This window comes from Diabrotica virgifera, chromosome 1 (genome assembly GCF_917563875.1).
Source record: "Diabrotica virgifera virgifera chromosome 1, PGI_DIABVI_V3a".
NCBI classification, from domain to species: Eukaryota; Metazoa; Arthropoda; class Insecta; order Coleoptera; family Chrysomelidae; genus Diabrotica; species Diabrotica virgifera.
In genome coordinates, this window is record NC_065443.1 from 54,282,275 (window position 1) to 54,299,492 (window position 17,218).

A 17,218-nucleotide genomic window follows, 5' to 3' on the forward strand; every position below is an offset into this window, starting at 1 on the left:
ACAGTTTTCGAGATAAACGCGGTTGAACTTTCAAAAAATCGAAAAACTGCAATTTTTAAACCCGAATAACTTTTGATTAAAAAATAAAATAGCAATTCTGCTTAGCGCCTTTGAAAGTTCAAGTCAAATTATGTCGGTTTTGATTATTTGCATTGCTAAAAATTTATTGTGTTATTGTTAAACAAAGCTACAAACCACTAGTGCGTGAGTGATGTTTCTATGATTTCTCATTTAAAATCGAACGAGTAGGTAGAATAGGTACTAGTGCAATCAAGACTATTTCTACGTTACATGCGTTAAAACGCATGTAAAAGCACGGGAAACCCTACGTGTTTATAGCTTTGTTAAACAATAAAAAAATAAATTTTTACCAATGCAAATAATCAAAACCGATATAATTTGACTTAAACTTTCAAATGCGGTAAGCAGACTTGCTATTTTATTTTTTAATCAAAAGTTATTCGGGTTCAAAAATTGCAATTTTTCGATTTTTTTAAAGTTCAACCGCGTTTATCTCGAAAACTGTGCATCCTACGAAAAAACTTGTAGAAATATTTTTTACTTAAAATGGCCCAAAAAATACAAAATATTGTTTTGTTTTGCCAAAAATCGCTGTTATTTGATTCCTCAAGTTCTTGGTCTATAACAATCTTATCGACATCCGGATCAACTGTTACCCAAAAAGTTCGTGTTCTACGGGTCAAAATACATAAAAAAAACTTGAGTAAGTCCATCTGAATTAACGAGGCCGTTGTACCCCCCCTGGCGACAGGACTAAGGGTATTTACAAAGTTATAACCAGTTTTGTATGAAAATCGTAACAAGTTCAACTCCCTGTATAAATAAAAATAAACACAACAGCAATGGTTTATTCATGCCATATTTTTTTATTTATTGTAAAAATTTTCAAGAATTATTGACATTGCTAATTTTCTTTATATCAAATACAGGGTGAGTCAAAACGCAAGTACATTATTTTCTCAGTAATTTTAATTGGAACACCCTGTATTTTATATCACTATTGAAAAGTACCATTACCGTACTTTAATTTTTAGATAACATTCTCTATGTGTAAATTTATTAGTTTTTGAGATATTTTCATTTTTCAACGGACCAGTAGCATGACCACCCAGATCGCCAGAATTTAATAAACAACTGATTTTTTTCGGGTTACGTTAATAATGAAGTTTATAAAATACCTACAACAACAAGGGATGAGATGAAAAAAAAAATAGAATACAAAGTGTATTTCGATGTGTTAATTTACAAATGCTTCGTAGAGTAAGTAGCTCATTCAATGATCGTTTTTAGGCGTGCATAAATGTGTTAGGAGGTAATTTTGAACACCTTATGTAATTAAATATTAAAAATATTTTATTAAAAGTAGCTTCTAATTTTTTCAAACATTTTTTTTTGCAAAATGTATTACTGATAAATTATTTTTCGTTCTTTATTTGTTAAATTGTTACATTTACATACAAAAGTAGTGTTTAATTGTCTTCACAAAATGTTGTATTTTGTGTTTGTGTGTTTTTTTGTAAAATTTATTACTAATTTTCTTTTTTATTTGTTAGTCCTGTCGCCATGGGGGGTACAACGGCCTCCTTAATTCAGATGGACTTACCCAAGTTTTTTTTATATATTTTGACCCGTAGAATACGAATTTTTTGGGTAACAGTTGATCCGGATGTCGATAAGATTGTTATAGACAAATAACTTGAGGAATTACATAACAGCGATTTCTCGCAAAACAAAACATATTTTTGTATTTTTTGGGTCATTTTAAGCAAAAAATATTCCTACAAGTTTTTTCGTAGAATGCATAGTTTTCGAGATAACCGCGGTTGAACTTTCAAAAAATCGAAAAATTGCAATTTTTGAACCCGAATAACTTTTGATTAAAAAATAAAGTAGCAATTCTGCTTACCGCATTTAAAAGTTTAAGTCAAATTATATCGGTTTTGATTATTTGCATTGCTAGAAATTTATTATTTTATTGTTAAACTAATCTATAAACACATAGTGTTTCCCGTGCCTAATACATGCGTTTTAACGCATGCTACGTAGAAATTGCCTCGCTTGCACTCGTAGCTACTCTACCTACTCGTTCGATTTTAAATGAGAAATCATTGAAAACATCACTCACATACTAGGTGTTTATAGCTTTGTTTAACAATAAAATAATAAATTTCTAACAATGCAAATAATCAAAACCGATATAATTTGACTTAAACTTTTAAATGCGGTAAGCAGAATTGCTACTTTATTTTTTAATCAAAAGTTATTCGGGTTCAAAAATTACAATTTTTCGATTTTTTGAAAGTTCAACCGCGGTTATCTCGAAGACTATGCATTCTACGAAAAAACTTGTAGGAATATTTTTTGCTTAAAATGACCCAAAAAATACAAAAAGATGTTTTGTTTTGCGAGAAATCGCTGTTATGTAATTCCTCAAGTTCTTTGTCTATAACAATCTTATCGACATCCGGATCAACTGTTACCCAAAAAATTCGTATTCTGCGGGTCACAATATATAAAAAAAACTTGGGTAAGTCCATCTGAATTAAGAAGGCCGTTGTACCCCCCCCTGGCGACAGGACTATGTTGCATTTACATAAAAAAGTAGTTTTTATTTGTTTCAAAAATGTTGCATGTTGTGGTTGTGTTTTTTTTTTGTAAAATGTATTACTAATAAATTATTTTTATTTCTTTATTTGCTACGTTGTTACATTGGTTACCGGATTGTTAATCAGTAATCGTCAATTGTCAATTCAGTCATGGCTTACTTAAAATTTAGATAAATTTAGACACCTAAAATAATTTGCTCTGAAAAATAAAAATATCTCGAAAACTACTAAATTTGGACATAAGGAATGTTATATAAAAAATAAAGTACCCTAATGTTACTTTTCAATAATGATACAAAATACAAGGTGTTCCATTTAACATTACTGAGAAAATAATGTACTTGCGTTTCGACTCACCCTGTATTTGATATAAAGAAAATTAGCAATGTCAATAATTTTTAAAAATTTTGACAATAAATAAAAAAATATGGCATGAATAAACCATTGCTGTTGTGTTTTTTATTTATACAGGGAGTTGAACTTGTTACGATTTTCATACAAAATTGGTTATAACTTTGTAAATACCCTGTATAACATATTATATTTTTGTGATGGAGAACGGGATTTCGAATATAAAATAAAATATAGGGTGTTTCATTAAAAAAAAACATAAGTTTGGTCTGCCACTGTGTTATCGAACACCCTGTAACATTCTAACTAATTTTGTAATGTGAAGCTCAAAGGTGGCTAAAATTTTTGTTATTAACTTTTACTGCTATCTATTACTATAGCGGATCTATTGAGCACCCCACTAATCAATCACCCTGTATTAGTTAAGAGTTGGAGAAGTAAATCTTCCTTTCTGTGCTTTTATAGATTTTCACCTAAGCAGTAACGTTATTGTTGATATTCTCTGTGTATTTAAAATTGGAATAACAATAATTATTATTGATGTTCTTAAATAAACCAATTTACAATAATCTACACAAGTACCTAAGTAAAAACATGTTTTGATTTTTTTTAAGCCAAATTGCCATAAAATACAACTTCAACTTCATAAAGTGCACATTTTCTCAATAAAATCTGTACAGCTGTCAAATTTGTGCCAAGTTACACGTAGTATGACAGTCTGGCCAAATTCACTTTGCATTTGAGATTTGGATGCGCACTGTTTTTGACGGTTCGATTTTTCCACATTTTCTGAATGTTATGTTGGTAACGTCTCGCCAAGTAAAATACCTGCACGGGGTGTACATTCATTTCCTGTCTCGCTTATGGTTTCAAAGGTTTCCGTTGTCTTTGTACGTATCTCAAATACAAAGTGAATTTGGTCACACAGTTACAAATTATAATATAGTCCACTCGGGTTAGACGAAAAAAAAAACGCCCAGCATTGCAGGCAAGCTACCCTAAATTTTATTAATCTAACTTTAGGGGTGTCAGTAGTAGTATAAATTTGAAATCGCGACTGAATTACGCCGCTGAGTTAGCCGCCATCTTGAATTTAAAGGAGAAACGTTTTTCCTGAATATGTATCTACGCTATTTTTAACTTTTCGGTAAAACTGGTGACAAAGCATAATTATTGAATTTTCTCGTTTTCTCGAACAAAAATACAGAGAATTCTATTTTATACAATTTACTATTTTAATTGGTAATACGCCACAATTTAAGTTTGAAATTAAATATATTTGACGTTTCGATTTACACTTCGAAAATCGTTTTCAAAATACGATTTTTTCAAATTTCAAACTTAAATTGTGGCTGATTCCCAACTAAAATAGTAAATTGCATAAGATCCCACAAGACAATAGCTTCTGAAAAGTAGGTTAGAACCTACTATTTGATACAGTTTTGATCTTTTATTTTCAACGAAAACTTTTCGTTTATAAATTCGCAAAGTCTGTTCGTTGGTTAGTTCGTGTGTTGCGGCTCCTGCAATACTTAGAGCCGATTTCCCATCTTCCGACCTTAAAGTCAACATTGTGACGTCATAATCCTTTTCAAATTTGTTTTCGTTTGACGCAACTAAACGTCAACACAAAATTGAAACGTCAAATAAATAAATTTTATTTATTAATGTTCACGTAATGTTAAATGATAGCTCACTATTTTTTATTTGAGCTGTATACCCAATGATATGTATAATGTACATTATATTGATGTATATATTATATACAGGATGTCACTTAAGTTGAACACTATGGGAAAGTTTTTTATTTTTAATTTTACGAAAAAACGATTCAACTATCAGATATCAAATTCTATCTACAGTGCGCTGGAATACATGTTACCCCCCCCCCCTTATTAACTTATTTATTTTAGCACATAAGCAAACCGCTCAGGTAGGTCGATTTTTAAAATAATCATAATATATTATAGCATCAATGTTTCGAACATTACGGTTTCCCTCTTCAGGTGACAGGCATAACTTTTTTTTAAAATGGGAAAGTACATCATGTGTCGCCTCATTTAAAAGCTTTTGAAATACTGATTACAAAAATGTATAATACTTTAATCCTATTTGAGAGCGTAGGCGAAAAATTTCGGTCGAATTGTTTTTAAATGCATTCATTTTTCTTATCCTGAGAAAACTAAACAGTATTTTTGAAAAATTTAAACGCAGAATGAAATATTACAGTATTATCGAGGGTCGAGAGTCCCTAAGAACTTCTATATTGTTTATTTTAATAAGTCACAGCACAGGGGTGAAGAAATGAGAAAATTTAGTCTGATTTTTAATTTAAAATATATCATTCAAAAGAAACTTTTTGTTTAGTCTAAGGGTCTTTCAGCCCTCCGTAATAATGTAATCTCTCATTCTGTGTTTAAATTTTTCAAAAATACTCAATAGTTTTCTCAAAATTCGAAAAAAATGAATGCGTTTAAAAAGAAATTTTGCGCCTACGCTCTCAAATAGGAGTAAAGTATTATACATTTTTGTAATCAGCATTTCAAAAGCTTTTAAATGAGGTGTCACATGATGTACATTCCCATTTAAAAACGTGAAAGTTATGCCTGTCACCTGAAGAGGGATTGCGTAAAGTTCGAAACATTGATGTTATAATATACCATTATTATTTCAAAAATCGACCTGTCGGAGCATTTTGCTATGTGCTAAAAATAAATAAGTTAATTAGGGGGGGAGGTAACACTTTCGAGGTATGTCAAAAAATATGAATTTCGCTAAAGAGAAAAATACCTTTATTTATTTCACAATATTGAAAATTGTTGTTATGAAATGTTGTTTGGAATAAAAAATTATGTTCTAATATATGCACAGGCCCGGCCCCAGGGGTGTTCGAACTGGGCGGCCGCTCAATGCGGCAAATTTAGGGGCGGCGAATTTCACAGCACAGCCAATTTTTGAAATTAAAGAAAAAATAAATTATTATGTTTTTAATGTTATAAAAATCAATATTATGAACAAGAGCGGCAAAAATACAACTGTAAAAACGAGAATTAAATAAGTGAAACAATATTGCAAGGTTCATTCGACGGGAAATAGACAACACCTCCTTCAACGCATAAGAATAGTGGGATCAGAACTAAAGTAAATTCACTGAAATTCACTTAAAATTAAATTTACTGAAAATGGATATAATAATTGGAAACATATGGCTGAAGCTTTGTCCAACCACGCTAAGTCTCCAGCTCATCTACAGTCACAGTGACAGTGGGTAGAACTAGGAATTAGAGTAGAATCGGTTACAACCATAGAGGAAGAAACACAAAAAGTTCTAAATTCAGAAACTCGTCATTGGAAAAATGTAATAGAACGACTTCAATGATACAGTTCTTAACACAACAGTGTCTTCCATTTAGGAGCGATTCTGATCAACTTTTTCGTCATATATTTTCATCATAATGGTAATTTTTTAAAGCTTGTTGAGCTCTTAGGAAAATTTGATTCTGTTTTGCAAGAGCACATTAAGAGAACAACGAATGGTAGTAACAAGCAGCATCATTACTCGAGAAAACGTATTCAAAACGAAATTATTCAGTTTCTCCATGACCAAATCAAAAATAAAATTTTAAACTTTTTGAAATCAGCAAAGTATTATAGCATAATTTTAGATTGTACACCTGATATTTCTGGCATTGAACAGATAACTATTGTTTTACGTTTTGTCGGTTTAGGTTCCTCTTCACAAAGAATTAAAATTGCAGATTATTTTCTTGGATTTGTGTCTGAACTGGAAACACTGGCTTGGGACTTAAGAAGTTATTTTGGAAAAACGGAAAGAACTGGGAATACCTTTGGAAGATATGAGACGACAAGAGTATGATAATAGGGCAAATATGAAAGGGAAGAACTTTTTGTCCCATGTTTTGCCATTCATTTAACTTAGTCGTGAACGATGCTGCTAAAGCCTCATAGTTTGCAATTTCTTTCTTTTATCTAGTGACAAAAATTTGTAACTTTTTCTCTGTCTCTCTTCATCGTTGGGCTATACTGAAAATGATATTTCTAGTATAACATTGAAGCCTTTGTCCGAAACTAGATGGGAAAGTAGAATTGATACAATTACTTCGATCAGATACCAAATTAAAGAAATCTGTGATACTCCTGTAGAAATCACTGTTAGGCAAGGCGGCAGTCACCGATCTTGCTCAGGGCGGCATAATCCCTATGGCCGGGCCTGTATATGCAATTACATCCTTCTAACGAAAAAAATATTTTTCTCAAATTATGGATACCAACATCATTTTCATTTATAACTCTTTTATTTTAATTGGACAAGAAAAAGTTATTCGTCATAAAAAGTGCTTCATGGTGTAAAAACTAAGATGCAACCATCATATAATATCATATTGTATCAATTTTATACGAGGTATGTCAAATATGTACTATGAATTTCACTCCAGAGTAAAGTACCTTCATAGTTCACAATATTTAAATTAGAATGATATAATGGCACAGTAAAACATAGTCTTTGATTCTAAACAACTTTTCATAAGAGCAATTTTCCATATTGTAATTTAAATATGTAAATAAACAAAGTTTTCGTTATGATAATGCTCGAATTTTCAGCTTGTTTTTACTAAAATCAATACTTATGCTCGGATAACGTACTAATTCTTTAAGGTACTAGTACTCTTTAGAAGACCAAAAATAATAATTTTTTTCAAGAATTTTTTTCTCAGAACCTTTTTAAAAATGAACATAAAACTTTTTACATATTAATATCTAACTCTTAGAGAGTACAAGACAATATATCTTTTTTCATTTATGCACGTACACTAATATTGTAGAGGGCGCAAAAGTCGAGGCTTCGAAAAATGATGGCGGACAGTTAATCCCAGGATTGGGATATGTGAAACAAAAAAATCTTATTGCATTTGAAAAAGGAATGTTTCTTACGTGACAATTTACCACAATTTGACCAAAAAATAAAAAATAGATGTTTTTAACCGTGAAAAACTGAAGAAAAACAAGCGATTTTTTCACAAATTTTTTTCAAATTTCCGTACAATTTTTTTTGCGGAATTTTTCACTAACGGCCGGTTTCACAAGGTAAAGTTAACTTGTGGTTAAGAGATAACCTCAAAATTACCCCAAAATATGCGTTTCAGTTTCATAATTGTTACCCTTCTGGGTATACCCATAAGGGTAACCCACTCCAACATCTGATTAAAAATTCTGTGAGTTAGCCATACTTCGTCGTTGACCTGAAACTAAAACGTATATTTTGACGTAACTTCTGGTTATCTCTTAACCACAAGTTAACTTTACTTTGTGAAACCGGCCGTAACGGTGGTAAATTGTCATTTCAAATGACGAAACTTTCATTTTTCAAATGACGTACGATTTTTTTATTTCAGAGATCCCAATCCTGAGATTAACTGTCCGCCATCAGAACTACTTTTTTTCGAGGCCTCGACTTTGGCGCCCTCTACAATATTAGTGTACGTGCATAAATGAAAAAAGATATATTTTTTGTATTCTCTAAGAGTTAGATAGTAATATGTAAAAAGTTTTATGTTCTTTTTTAATAAAGGTTCTGAGAAAAAAAATCTTTTTTTTGTTTGGGTTTAGATGACTGCGGACACTAAGAAAAAAAATCTTGAAAAAATGCTTATTTTTGGTCTTCTAAAGTGTACTATATAGTACCTCAACACGTATAAACCTCGTGGTGGCTGTACATTCTCTTCGTGTCTTGGCGGTACTTTCGTGACGCGGTTTGTTGCTCTACTTCCGTGATACTCGCCTCAACATTTTACTGTAGAGAAATGTAATACAACGCCAGTGTAGAAGCTTCTCTTCAAAAACATCTCGAGCGTTTCGATGCCGATTTTCTTCGGCATGGTGCTCTTGTGTAATACCATATTTACGATGCTAAGGTCTATAGATTTTGCATGATGGTAATTTAATACACAAATTCATAATCGATAAAATTTAAGTGTGCAAACATGTTACCGACTAAAAAAGAAATTAGTTCGAAAGCAATTTATTGCTTTATCAAAAATATATTACCTAACGATGGTTAAAAGAACAAACATTTTGTCTAAATTTTTATGAATGGTGTTTACGGTATATTCCCATAACAAATTACCAACTGTTTACCATTACACCTAATATGTGTTGACTACTACTGTGTTAACTAACTAGAAAAGCGAATTTTGTCCGATAAATTCAAATAAAAAATAAAAAAATATTATTTCATCTAGAAACATGTAGAAATTGTTTTACATTATGGTGCACATGAAAGGAATAAATTATTTATTGCGTTAGCCACTTTAAGGAAAAATCCCGAAACAAGTCGATTTTTATTTTTAAATTATGATTTTCTGGCGTACCTATATCATACTAGTGACGTCATCCATCTGGGCGTGATGACGTAATCGATGATTTTTTTAAATGAGAATAGTGGTCGTATGCTAGCTCATTAGAAATATTATTCAATTCTCTATTCAGTAATATTAACATTATCATAATAATTTATACAGTGTCCAAAAAAATTTTTGAAAAAATTAATTCACACACAAAGAAAAATATATAAAATTCATTGTATTCAAAATACATTTAACTGCTATTAGAAAACAGAAAAAAATTTTATTTGATAATTTCGCTTAAATTCAATGTTTGAACACCTCTTGGCAGTTTTAATATTTAATTTAAGCGAAAAGAAATGTTTCTTTGTCAAACAAATATTTTTTTCTGTGTTCTGACAACAGCAAAATGTATGTTGAATTAAATAAATTACATACATTCTTCTTTTTGGATCAATTAATTCAAAACAAAATTTGACACCCTGTATAAATAATTATGATAATGTTAACACCTATTACCGAATAGATAATTAAATGACCATTCAAATGAGCTAGCACACGACCCCTATTTTCATTTAACCCATTCGCTATAATATATCGAAAAGAATGGAACTCTGTTAGGAGCCATTCTGTTGAACGGCACCTGACTGAAGTAACCATATCACGCACTGGCGCGTGATTGGCAACGAATAGGTTAAACAAAAAAAGCGTGATTGGCAGCGAAGAGGTCAAACAAAAAAATCATAGATTACGTCAGCACGCTCAGATGAATAACGTCACTAGTGTGATAAACATATTGTATGCCAAACTTGATTTAAAAATAAAAATCAACCTGTTTCGGGATTTTGCCTTAAAGTTGCTGGCTTACGAAATAACAAACTTATTCCTTTTATTTGCACCATACTGTATAAACACGTTTGGATGGCAGTTAGGTAAGTAACAATGCAATGTAGAAAATGACCTTTTTGGTAACTTGGTGAATTTTTTATAGTCTGCTACTGACATTTTTGTGTATAGTGTTATGCTCTATTATATCTATTTAATTAGATTGATTAGCAAATTCTTACTTTAGTTAATTATTCAATTATTTTATTTACTGCCTATGTAAAACAAAAACTAAATTCAAATTAAATTTTCCAATCAATTTTATTCTCAAGGCTAATTTTGTATTGTATACAATACCTGTGATCTGTGGCTTCTAATATTTCTGATTGCTTACTTCTTCCTGGGTGGAAACAGGGAAATTGAAAACACTCAGTATCATATAAATGTAATCTATTGTTTTTATCAAATAAGCCGTGTACATGTGATTCAAAAATATTAAATTTAAACTTTGTTGCAACAATCTCTTACTTAATCAATTAAACTCTAACTCTGATATCTCCTTGTTTTGACAAAAAATTATTTAATTAATTATTATTTACTCATACTAAATTTAATAAAATTTACTTCTGTTCTTTTGACTTGATTTCTTAAATTTTAAATGACTAACTGCGTAAAAGAAAAGTTCAATAAACAAATATGGGTTTGATATAAACAAATTTTCTCCATTCCGACAAATAATTTGACTGACCTTTTTGTTTCTTCACTGCCTCGTTCTCTGGATTGCGCCGTCCTTGATTCTTCCAAACGCGTACTCTCTGGATGTTGCGAAAAAGTCTCTCTCGTCACGACTGCTTCCAAAAATCATACAGGATTTGCTCGAATTCTTTTACTCAGTTTTCCTTGTTCGATATCTTGTGCAAAAGATATTAATCAGCTACTCGTTCTAGACAAAACAAAGGAAGCTCCCTCGGACCAGGAAAATTGACTCTTCAACCGGTCGACAATTTGGTTTCAACTTGATTCTGCTCGCAAAGGCCGATTACACACACTCTACACTGATTACTAAACTTTTTAAAATAAAAACTGGACTGCCTTCCACCGATGTTAATTACACAGTGACCTCTCGTCTCTCGCCAAATTCTGACTCCCTTCTCTCATATCTTTCCCACTCCATCAAAACACGCCTCTCTTAAACCTTTCATACCCATTTCTTCTGAACCAAATTTTTTTTCACAGAACTTTTCCACTTTGTCATATTCCAAGAGATATCATAATTAGTTCTTTCCTACTTTCTACTTTAACATCTAAACCTCATACAATTTGTATACCACATTAAAAACCTTCCCGGAAAAGATCTTAAAGCCGTCTTTGTTTTCTTCAACGATATGTCCACTTTCTAAGCACCAAATTGTTTGTTCCATGTCCCGTGCATTTCGTCGAATCATTAATCGTTTCACTTTTTCCCGAAACACTTTCTTAATAGCAAAATTAAATTCTAAACAATTTTGGGTCATATACAGGGTGATGAAAAACTATGATTACATGGTCGTTGATATAAATTTAATTTTTTTCTGAATTTCTTTATAAAAAAAAAACAATTCTACAACAATATATACTCTTATTTTTATAATTTTCCGAATGCTTCCCCCTTCAAATGTTGCAGCCTTTGTGGCTACATGTTTTAGTTGGAAATTTGTTATGTATATATCGTTAAAAATAGTCTTAAGAGGGTACGCGCAAAACCGACGCTTTTTAAATGCATTCATTTTTTCGAATCCTGAGAAAACTAATACTATTTTTGAAAAATTTAAACGCAGAATAAACGATTACATTATTACCGATGGCCGAAAGTTCCTGAAAACTTCTATAATGTTTATTGTAATAAGTTGCAGATGTGAAAAAGAAGAGAAAATTGAGTGTGATTGTTGATGTCAAATATCTCATTCAAAAGAAACTTTTTGTTTATTCTAAGGGACTTTCCGCCCTCGGTAATAATGTAATCTTTCATTCTGCGTGTAAATTTTTCAAAAATATTTAGGTATTAGTTTTTTAAAGATTCGAAAACAAAAACACCTACGCTCTTAAAAATAAAACTTTTACATTGTTTGTACAAAAACTACTTATAAGATATGTTTTAGACTTTTGTCTTTTCTTAGAAGACTTTTGTTTCTTATACACAAAAGCTGGACATATGTTTGTACTTTTAGTCATCGATATTATAAATATAATTTTACTTCATAACACTGATTATTTAATGTAACCCTGTTTAAATAGATTGTTTTAGCTTCAATTAATACACAGAAAGGACTTTCTACGTAGTGTATCTGTGCCATATAAGTAAGTCATGCCCAAAACAGTTCAGATCATATTTGTTTTAATTAGATTATTTTTTAGGTAGACATGTCGTGGCCTGCGTGGCCTACAGGCACACCTGCTTTACCCACAGCTGTACCAGGCGCTGTATTACCCAATGCGATTAATGCTGCGCCGGCTATCACTCCAATGGGTTACAGTCAAGAACAGTGGGCTCAAGCGCAACAGCAGAATTGGCAACAGTGGGCGCAGTGGCAACAGCAATACCAACAATGGCATCAGCAATACGGAGCGGAGGTACGGTATAATCTGTACAATTTATTTTGATTTCCTTTTACTGTGCTTATAATTTTTCATACAATTATTGCCAAGCTAAACGTATCTAAACATATTTGAATGTAGCTAAACTATCATATCAGGTTGATGGTTTAAAATTTTAAATTGATCATTTCTTATTGATTTATATTCCTTGTTGCTATGAACATAAATGCCTATTGCAGTAGAGCGTCAAAAATCCGGATCAGTTGGGACCAGGACCCATCCGGACTAGTGATTAGATCCAGAATTACTGTAAATTCGTACGTGCACAAGTAAGTTATGTAAGAATTATGAGACGGTGTACCCTCAGGTTGGCACTCTAACCAGTTCATTGCAGTTTCCAAAGCGTCGTAAGCCTCCACATGTGAAGGAAAAGCAGATCTGTGTTCATTCATTTCTTCGTCATCACTGTCTCCCGCGTCATTGGCTTTGGTCACAATGTACTTGTCCTTAAGTACTTAATTCACCATTTCGTCATCATTCAAATGATGATAACCTCTCATTAGTCAGGTACAGAAAGTTCCATTATTTTCAAACCACTCTCTTGAATCAAGTTCATTGCATTATTCAAATCCAGGCTATGTTTGAAATAGAGCCACGGATTCATCTTCAGTAACAGTGTTATCTTTTTCCGTACTTTTGGTACTGGCCTCTTGTCTTACATTTTAGTAAGAGTCTACCATGCGTCAGCTAGCAAGTAATTTGTATATAGACCTGTTTTGTTGTCAGTCTCAAAACATAAAAATATCTCGTATATGTGTACAAATTGATTCCATTTTGTTCAGTTAAACCTCAATAACAAAAACCACGAAAGCCAGCACTCGTTGATTTTACTTTTTAATTTTTCAGTATCAAAAATCTTTAACTGCCATGCAAGGGGCGGTTCCCACTCCTATGCAAATGCAACCACCGCTACCAATATCAGCAGCAGCTCCTCCATTGCCTGACAGTAAGCCTCCACTTCCAAAAGAAGATCCTCCTATGCAGCCATCGGCAGTTTCGGCGTATTCATCAGTCCCACAGACGGGTTATTCCACTGCTGCTCCTATGATGCAACAACAAATGCATTTCCCTTCTTATTATCCAGTGCAACAAACACTGCCAACGTGGCAGACACAAAATGTCGCTCAAAAACGACCATATACTCAAGAAATTGAAACTGATCCTGCTAAGAAAGCATTGCTGGATAAACCTGTAACTAATCAGTGGAATCAACAAATGCCAGGAGCAAGTCAGAACTATAGTCAACCACCACCTGCTACAGCTGCTGTCGCTGCCGCTGCTCCTATCGCTCAATCAACAGACCCCAAAGGAAGTCACGAAGAACTCTCAGAAGCTGAGAAAAAGTTTGATAAAGAATTCGCTGCTTGGGAAGCTCAGTTTAATAAATGGAGAGAACAAAATGCTAATCATCCAGATAAAGTTCAGTATAAAGAATATGAAAAAAAGTGGGAATCTTGGAGAAATTCACTCCTAGAAAGGCGCGAACAAATGAGGCGTAAGAGAGTTGCATTGCAAGCAACTTCCGCACCAAAGAGTCAATCTTCTTTATCAAATCAAGATACATTGATTAATAAAACTGACATTACTGCAGCTCAACCTTCATCTTTAGGTGCTGCTTATAATGAGAGTGCTTTACCAGCGACAAATGATCTATTCAATAAACCCCCACCAAATGAGAATAATGATCCATTAACCTTTAAACCTAAAGATGGAGGATTTTTAACTACAGGTTCGTCCTCTGAAGGAATTCCTGGGCTTGATCTGGTTAAAGACGACACTAAAGAAGAATTGCCGGATAGATCAGAAGAAATTCAAGATGAAGCTGAAGAAGGGGATACCAAAGCCAAATCGAAACTACCAGACTTTGAGGCGATCTCCAAAGGAATCAACACAATTCTCGGAGATCAGAAACTGCTTAGCATGCTATCGATGGTTTCGCAGAATGCACCTCCTGCTGTAGCTTCTACTAATGTCACTACAGATACCGTTTCGAATATTGCACCAAACTATGGACAGAACTTTTCGTTGCCGCCACCTAATTTCCAACAGTATCCTAATAGCTACACCGCTCCTCCTCCACCTTATCAAGATCCCTATTATCAACAGGCTAGATCCAGTACTAACGATTACTTTCAAAAAGGTCAATTTGACGGTCCACCTCCAAATGTCCCAGCCATGCACAGCAAAGTAGATGACTACAGTAATCCTCCACCTATATCTAATAATACAAAAGGTATGGGAAATGTCCCAAGTAACTATGGTAGTGGAGCAAGAGGTTTAGATAATCAGTTCTCAAGAGATCCCCCTCAATATGGTAAAGACAGCGATAATTATTATCGCAATGATAACAGAAACGATAATTTCTCAAACGACAGATTTTCTTCAAAGAATAACCTTAATAGAGAAGATGATTACTCAAATGATAATTATTATAAAGATAATTACGGAAAGAATCGTTATGATAGCGGGAATAAATTCGACGACGATGACGTGGATTATGATAACTATAACGATGACGAGGATTACGACAAATACAATGATATGTTTCAAGAAGACGAAGAAGATTCTTATCAAGAAGATCGTGGACGTCAGCCCCACCATCAAAGGCAATTCAAATCTTCAATGGATCAACCACAAAAGCCGTTTATGAACCAGTCGCAAAATCAAATAAAGTCGTTGATGGATCAACCAAAAATCCAACCTTTGATGAGTCAGGTACACCAACCGCCACCCAAAATTCCATCTTTGATGGATACGCCAATTTTGTCACGAGATTTAAAGGATAATGATTTTGATACTAAAGATCCTTATGACGATTTTCCGCTGTTTGAGCCTGCCAAAGTTATTGATTATGAGCATGTGTCGCAGACACAAGGTAAGTAAAATTTGCAGTTTTTTATTTCTTTTCAAACCGTTGCCTATATGTTACATTTTTACTATTTTACATTGCTTTTGAGCGTTCGTTCTGGCTTGCTTCGTCTTAACTCACAAGATCTGAGTATCCCATCACGATATCAAATATCTGTCTTCTTTTTGTGTGGTCAGTAGGCATCAGTCCTTGGTTAAATTCGATGGTTAAAGCTTGCAGATGCAAATATTTCATGGGAATATACAGGGTGTCCCGGAAAATAGTGCGTTCCTTAAAGGTATAGGTAGAAGGCACCATGTAGAACAAAAAACTCTTATAACATTTTTTTCTAAATACAACCGTTTGACCAAAAAATTAAAATGTATTTTGGTAGGCAAATTTAAATCTGACAACTATGTGCGGTACGCTTTAAGCATAGACAGTCCCATGTAAATAAATAGATAGAAGATAGATAGTAAACAGATAGTTTTAAAGAATCCTGTTTAGTGTCAATGCTGAAAATGTTTTCGAATAGTGAGTGTATTACCTATTACGTTATTACCTATGAATGGTTTTTGTGAAAGGTTACTTGAAACATCTATTCGGTATAATAATTATTTTCAAGTAAGTACAACTTAGTTATTTCAGTTCACAAGTAAACAAATTACTGAGACATTATCTGGTGTATTTAAGTTCCACTGTAAACTATTAAAACTATGTAATTCAGTTAAAGCCCTCAGCAATACTCAGCATTCAACCCATTTAAACCTTACTAAATACATAATACTAGTTCAGTTAAAAGATGTGTTTTTATGTTAAAAGATGTGTAATTCGTTTAAAATTATGCAATAGGTATTTCAATACATTTCAAAGGAAAATAATTTTAGTAAACAAATAGTAAATACATAAGTATTACCTACTATTAGGCTGGATTATTTTAAATACTGTTAATCACAATCACAAACGAGTTCTTATTATGTTATTATTCCGTAGTGCGTACGATGTTGCCAGTTTATTAAAATTTCCAAACATTAAAATACAGGTATATGGAAAACAATGTTAACTTTTTTTTGGAAACGGTTAACTTTAGAAAAAAATGGTATAGGACTTTTTTGTTCCAAATTGTGTATTCTCTCCATACCTTAAAGGAACGCACTATTTTCCGGGACACCCTGTATTCTTGGAAACTCTTGAAACTGTTCAAAAATTCAGATCATGCACAGTGGTACCAAATGCTGAAAACGTGGTCATAAGGTAAAAAAAGTCCATATCTAGGGATTTTCGTGTTTACATTTGTTTTGCCCATACTATCGTAGAGTCGTAATACGCCGGTATAAGGATCATACCGAAGATGTATTATTATTCATAGCTTATGGACAAATGAGCCATAAACGATGTTATTTTGGCCGGTAGTGAACGTGAAAAAGAACGCGTATATTGAAAACGCTGAAAAACGTTTTGTAATTTATCAATTTTATCGCTGTAAAGCAGATGCCTCTTTTTCAAGTATGTCTTAATATAAGATATAAGTTGAGTTAAGATTTGATACCAATAAATGCATAAAATTTGTT

At 32.6% G+C, this 17,218-nt stretch overlaps 1 protein-coding gene across 6 annotated transcripts in view; it reads left to right on the forward strand.

Moving 5' to 3' along the window:
- LOC114324973 (YLP motif-containing protein 1) overlaps positions 1-17,218 on the forward strand; it is a 103,240-nt gene that overhangs the window by 40,999 nt on the left and 45,023 nt on the right. For 3 of the 6 annotated variants that reach the window (XM_028272909.2, XM_028272906.2, XM_028272910.2), the window contains exons 3-5: positions 12,440-12,502; positions 12,560-12,775; positions 13,646-15,674. In XM_028272909.2, coding sequence (XP_028128710.2) covers positions 12,566-12,775; positions 13,646-15,674 — 2,239 coding nt within the window. In that variant the 5' untranslated portion in view covers positions 12,440-12,502; positions 12,560-12,565. Of the gene's footprint in view, positions 1-12,439; positions 12,503-12,547; positions 12,776-13,645; positions 15,675-17,218 lie in introns of all 6 variants that reach the window. The other 3 variants (XM_028272907.2, XM_050656451.1, XM_028272908.2) reach the window with 3 other exon arrangements.